Genomic DNA, 6,709 nt, shown 5'->3' with positions numbered 1-6,709 from the left:
GATACTACGTAGTAACAATAATAGTAGCCTAGTCAATGGTTAAAGGAAATTGTCGGTCGAGTTCAAACTCAGGATCTAAATTTAGCCTGTCATATTGGACGACCCAACAATCCAGACCGTTAGAAAGCGGATCTCAGCCCAGCCCTTTTTGCTTCTTTCGATCTTTTCTTCACTGACCCGGAAGTAAAGTTGTCAGGCCATTCTCGCGAGAAGTTCTTGCTTGGCGACGGTAGTATTTTCTTCCAATATGGCTACCTAAGAAAATGGATACATCGCAGGAACATGTAGAAGAAGACAGTAAATATGCGTTTCTCCTCGGCAGTGCCTTGAGAGACGAAGATACCGAACAGGTTCTGACGATATACGACAACCTTATTCCGAGACACATTTCTCAAGAAAGAGTGAGTATCTGGTTAAACAAGTGAATGTAAAAATGGGAATGGAATGCTCTGCCGTACGGCAAGGCACGGTAACTCGAGGAGGGAGGACATGTTTTCCTCCTAATGTTTATGCATTATCTGAAGGTACTTATGTACATGTTAAGTTATGCTGTGAAGAATATGTATGGCTGACATCAAAGTTTTGTTGTCAAACTTTTTGGTAATTGGTTTTGCATGTACGTTAAACGTCGTAATCAACTTCAAAACTTTTCTTCTTATGGAAATTTGTTGTGGTTACTTCCCTTAGACAAGAAGTGTGTGTTTTCACTTCCGCTTTGTGACCTCCGAAATTACCATATGCATTACTTATCACGGGTCTGGGAAGTATGGTGGACTAACAGGACGCTTGCGTTGGCCCGGGCTTGTTAGCATATTTTAGATTTCAGACAATTTTGTTACGTTTTTGCTTATCTCAAGTCTTAGTTTTGTGATTCACAACCAATCTATCTCCTTGTGGTTACTAATTTCATGTGAAAGGTGACTCAGCAGACTATGTGTTTCGAATCGGAATTGTGAGGTGCTGCAGTGTCACACATTGACAACGTACGGAGCCCAGCAGGCATGTAAAAAAACCTTGTTGAGTCGGCGTTCACGGTGTAAAGGTAAATTGTTTATTTTCCACCTATTTCCACATTTTGTGTACTGTTTGCTTGCTTGCAGACTTCAGCTTCAACTCTTCAATGAGTCATCACTTCCACGTTGTCTGTCATAGACGTATATTTCAGTCATCTGGCGCACAACTCAGCCGTAATTCGTAATTTACGACGAATGTGGCCATCTTGCTCGTCTTTTGTAGTAGAAGATCCATTTTACTTTGTGATGTATTGCTCTCGGATTGGTTTAGAGATGTTCACCACAACGGGTCGCCAAGGAGCATGAGTTATAGTCTAGTGCTTATTAAAGATTGTGTCTAACATTTGAACAGAACTGTGGAATTTAGTATGGAGTAGAGGAGAGAGGGGGGTGGAGGTGTTGTGTTGAAGCCTTGGCCTTGGGCTTTCAGCCTTGTCTAGCCTGTTACTGTTACAACTCTTAACAGCCCTTACTACCGTTATTAATATATTTATATAGCACGGTTAGAATTGTCTTTAGTCTCTAGCTTTCCTTATTTACTAAGAATTAGAATCTAGAGTCTAGGCCTACCAGTAAGTGTCAAGATTTGATGGCTGGCACTTTACTTTTTAGAAGTGAGTAGCCCATAGTCGGCCATAGTGTCAGAGAATGATGATGATTGTGTTCTGGATCTCTTTGGTCTTGGACCAGATCTAAAAAGGGGAATGTACTGTTAACAAAGTTCTTGGGATAGGCTTACTCATTTCTAAAACTTCATGCTCATTTTAGAGTACAGAGTAGCAGTGATATATCTATACAACTAGATCTAGATTTAGATCTAGATCTCTAGATTTACATTGTGCAACAGGGCCAAGACTAAATCTAGTTAAGCTAGTGTATACAGACCCGGTAACCGGGAACAAAGTCACAAAGTATACAGACCCGGTAGGGGAACTCTTTTGTGATTTCGGAAAGTTTCAGCACCCTCTTGGTTCAGGGTAGACCTAGATCTAGGTTCTTCTAGATTTATGGCCTACGTCTAGATCTAGAGAGACAGACATAAATCATTGATCTAGTTTCGAAGCTAGCCTAGATCTATTCTAGATCTAAATGATGATTGCGGATGTCTTTCCGATGAACCATTGTTTTTCCTCCGTTTTGGAGTTGGAGGAATCACAATTTCAAGAAAAGAACAAGGTCATAATTTCAATCAAGCTGTCATCCTCTCTATCTCTCTCTCTCTCTCTCTCTCTCTCTTTCTCTCTCTCTCTCTCTCTCTCTCTCTCTCTCTCTCTCTCTCTCTCTCTTTCTTTCTTTCTTTCTCACTCCGTGTATCGCTCGCATTCTCTTTTTCTTTTTTTGTCTCTGTCTTTTTTCTCCCAACCTATTTCCCACTCTATCTTTCTCTCGTTCCCTCCTGCCAACTGGGGTATGTCATACATTTTGCTAGCATACACTTTCCCCTGCTCACACACACACACACACACACACTACCGGGTCTGGGCGCTGAAACTTTCCAAAATCACAAAAGAGTTCCCCTACAGGGTCTGTATACTTCGTGATTTAGTTCCCGGTTACCGGGTGTGTATACACTTCGTTTTTAGATAAAATATAGATCTAGAAGTGATGGCGAGCTGGCCGATGTCTTGCGCAGATCTAGTGCTGCTGTGTACACGATAGTTGATTTTTTACTTAATGATATATGACTGTGGCTATGCCCATGCGTTTGCGGTGTTTGAAAGATTTCAAAACAAATGTGAACAAGAGAAAGAGGTCAGTTAAGAATTTAATATTGTTTGTAAGAAAAGAAGCAAAAAGAAAAGGGGGAAGTGTGCCTTCTTTCAGGACCTCTGTCGCTGCCCTGATTCGAACCCGGGACCTTTGAATAAGAGGTGAACACCTTTACCTTGAGGCCATACAAGAGCTACCCTAAAATTTTTCTTGTCCCGTGTTGACCCTTGATTTTAATTAGGAAATCCCAGCAGCTTATTATTTTGAATCGATGGGTGCTTAGGGTACTATTCTGCATTCAATTCTGGCTGTTCACGAAAATCCAGAAAATTAATTCTTGCAGATTGGAGCTTCAATATATATACAAACAGGGGTGAAAGTTTGCCGGATACATCAGGCAGTGCCGGCCGTGCGTTCTCGCGTGTGCCTGGGCTGCCAGCGCCAGCCGGCCGGCCTATACCAAGGCCTACCACTGGGGCATTGAGATAGCAAAATGTTTGTTACTTGATGCTACTTGAAAGACCAGAGATATCTCACTTTGAACAAAGCTGAGGATTTTCTGTTCAAATGTGAAGTCAGTCCTGTTGTATGGGTGTGAAACATGGAACGCAACACAGATTTGAATACAGAGGATCCAGGTTTTATTGAACAAGTGTCTAAGACAATTACTGAGGATCAGATGGACAGACATGGTCACTAACGAGGAAGTGTTAAGGAAAACAAGACAGATCCCAGTCAGAGATGAGGAAGGAAGAAGGCGGTAGCGATGGATTGGACCTACTCTCTGGAAATCAGACAGCTGCATAATAAAGATTGGAATCCACAGGGTAAGAGATCAAGGGGAAGACCAAGTGGAACCTGGAGAAGAATCACAGAAATGGATGTACAGAAAAGTCCTTTGAAGTACATGTCAATATGAAGTCTCTGTCTTATGGGTTGGAAAACCTTGCAGGCCAGGCAGAATGTCCAAGTCAGGCCAAGCGAAGGCTGCCCATTTTCACCACCTGGATACAAACTCCTATATTTTTTCGTTCATTTTTTGCCAATTGGTTTTTTTTATTTATGGTGAAGCCAAAAGAAATTTTCAAATTATAATTATCATACTCAAGCCTGAGCCTTCATAGAGACACACTTTCAATAGCCTCCTTTGTTTTGACTTTCGAAGAAACGAAAGGTTAATGTATAATTTCAGCTGTTTATCTCATCCCTTCCTGGGCTCTCACACACTTTTGGACTTTTATGTGAATGCTGCTCCAGAGATACTTACTGAACACTGTCTTTTCCTCCTCAATATTATGCACCATCCACTCCTCAGTCCACTGCATTTCTTTGCTGGATAAAAAAAAATTGTCCAATAATAAAAGTAGACTTCGATTAAGTATATCATGTGGTTTCATTCCACATGATGTAGTTCTCAACAGAGGGAAAATTTTCCTTTTAGAACATGTCATGTGCTTCAATGGCTAATATAATTTTTTTATTCCAATTTAAGTAGATTTGGACTTCTCCTATGCTATTACGATAATTAGGCCATAAACATAAATTAAATGAATTTGACTCATTCTGCACTCTTGTTACAAGATGTAATCTATGTGTGATTGCCGTTTCTGTTACCATTTAAATTAGCATTTTAATATTTTGTAAAGGATTTCCATTGCAGGTCCACTGCGATCAATATCGAATCAGACAAAAATATTTTTCAAAATCACAGTGTTTGAGGGTTTTTTTGTTTGTTTGATTTTGGGGGGCTTTATTTTTGTATAAATGTGTGAAATAATAGCAGGGCAAAGTGATTCTTCCTTTCGCTTTTGTGTCAGACACTTTTTTGTTTGCCCGGTCTTAGTCATTCATTCAATTTAGCATTTAGTAAAATGGCAGGCGCAGGTTAAGATTCTACCCTTATGCTCAATTTATTTCTTCAAGACAGAACTTGAACTTGTTGAAATAAAGAAAAGTATGGTGGTTTCAAAATTATTATTTTTTTCTAGTGGCGTCGGTTTGATACTCTGTAGGTAGTTTTTAGTTTTTGAATTGATTTATAATAATAATAAATTGAATTTTTTAGCACTTTTTCCCATACTAGTATAAGCTCTAGGCGCTTTACACCAATCACATGATCATTCTCACGAAAGAAAATATTTCACAGAAACAAGAAAAACCAGCTCAACCACATAAAGAACTTTCAAAACCATTTTAACTACGAAAGGACAATGCAGTAAAAAACAACACGCATTAGCACTTACTAACACTATAACTAAGAATTAAACAAGTGGGTCTTGAGCAATCGCTTAAATATATCAAAATTTGTTACTTCTGAGATCCTGGAGCAAGATGTTCCAGATTTAAGGGCCAAAAAATGAGAAGCTTTTCTCGCCAAAAGATCGTTATTTCATTCTAGGGGCTCTGAATTTTGTTGCATCTGTGGATGACTGTATCTGACGAGATGGAACCTACAGTGTTAAAAGCTCAGAGAGATATAATAGAGCTTTATCATTAAGACATTTAGAACAGATGGTAGAAATTTATACTGGATTCAACTGGAAGTCAATGCAGAGTTTTTAAACATTTTTGTTTGTTTACCAATTAATGTTTCTTTGCGATTTACACATTCTCTCTCTATTTTTTTTTTTTTTAAACAAAAATAAATACAGCTCAGGAGTATAAGTATTATAAGGATGCAAATTTTTTCATCAATCTGGCATATGTCTGGTTTGATGTGTATCTTTATTTGCTCCTTTGACTTCCTCCTCTCAACGTGTTGTAACTTTCCTAACATTAATCTTTTCCTGGCAAAGCAGCATGGACATCATCGTTCTGACTGACTCTTGTCTCATATAATATAAAGTCTACGCTACGCTGAAAAGTCATAGTCCAAGTCCGAGCTGGCCCTATATATGTTCCAGTCGATCCTGAGTTTGGCCTTCCTTACCGTCCTGCTCCGTGACAGAGTGGCCATTTCTTGTCGGCTCACTTGCTAGAATATTTTCATAGATGACAGATACTTTATCGCCCTAAATCACAAGAGCTAAGAGCCCCATTATTATTATTGCTATTGTTATAATTTATTATCATCCTCATTGTGTGGGTAAAATTCAAAATTATCTAAATTGTATGATGGCAGCATGAATTAACCAGCAATCATGTAGCATATATATATATATAAATTGCGCTAAATTGCTATATAATTTGCTGTCACAACTCCGGGTGAAAATATTGTATTCCTTGTAATTGTATAGTGCAAGAATTACAAAATGAAACTGAAAGTATCCCTTCATAAAGTGAACATATTGTAGCAGGTTAAAGCCAAATTTTATTTCTACCTCATATTAAAATGTTCTGTGACCATGTGAACTTTCAATGGATCAATATCTTTTGGGGGGGGGGGATGTCTGAGAATTACTTTTTACTTTTTTTGTTTTTATGATGGAGATTGGGTTTATCTGATGGGCAAGGTTCATAGTGAATCCTTGTGTGGAATTAAAGTAAAGTCATGTCATCGTTGCGTCACTCAGCAGTGATGAGGTTTTTATTCTTCATAAAAAAAAAAAATTAATTTGTGTATTTTTTTTTCTTTTTCTTTTTGAATATTTTAACAAGAAGTTATGGATTATCTTATATTTGCAGTTACAACATAGCTCTGTAATGATAACATTCTTGTTGATTTTTATTTGTTTATATCGAAAGATGGAAATGCCTATTATCCCGATGTTCTAAAAATCGCTGCTTGTTGTAACTTGGCTATGTTCAGGGGAGAGATTCATTTCTTGGGAAGGGTAGTTGGAGCGCACCACTGGTAGTTGGTAGGTCCTACTGCTTTACTTCCCCCCCTTGTTGTGTCTGTCTTACTTTTTCCCAGCGCTAAATGACTAGTATTGTGTCGATGTGCTTGTCTTTACTTAAACTCGGTTTCTTGTGAATCAAAGAATCTTCCTCACTATCTCTCTCTCTTTCTCTCTTTCTCTCTCTCTCTCTCTCTCTCTCTCTCT

At 38.5% G+C, this 6,709-nt stretch overlaps 1 protein-coding gene across 2 annotated transcripts in view; it reads left to right on the top strand.

Annotated features, from left to right (window-relative positions):
- Nucleotides 1-31: 31 nt before the first annotated feature.
- The window catches only part of LOC101861600 (mucin-5AC), an 85,152-nt gene continuing 78,474 nt past the window's right edge, over nucleotides 32-6,709 (top strand). The window contains exon 1 of one of the 2 annotated variants that reach the window (XM_005104254.3): nucleotides 32-401. In XM_005104254.3, coding sequence (XP_005104311.1) covers nucleotides 264-401 — 138 coding nt within the window. In that variant the 5' untranslated portion in view covers nucleotides 32-263. The other variant, XM_013085825.2, reaches the window with a different exon arrangement.

This window comes from Aplysia californica, unplaced genomic scaffold (genome assembly GCF_000002075.1).
Source record: "Aplysia californica isolate F4 #8 unplaced genomic scaffold, AplCal3.0 scaffold00411, whole genome shotgun sequence".
Taxonomy (NCBI): Eukaryota; Metazoa; Mollusca; class Gastropoda; order Aplysiida; family Aplysiidae; genus Aplysia; species Aplysia californica.
Note: the sequence above shows the minus strand (reverse complement) of the source record. Positions and strands in the feature narration are given on the sequence as shown.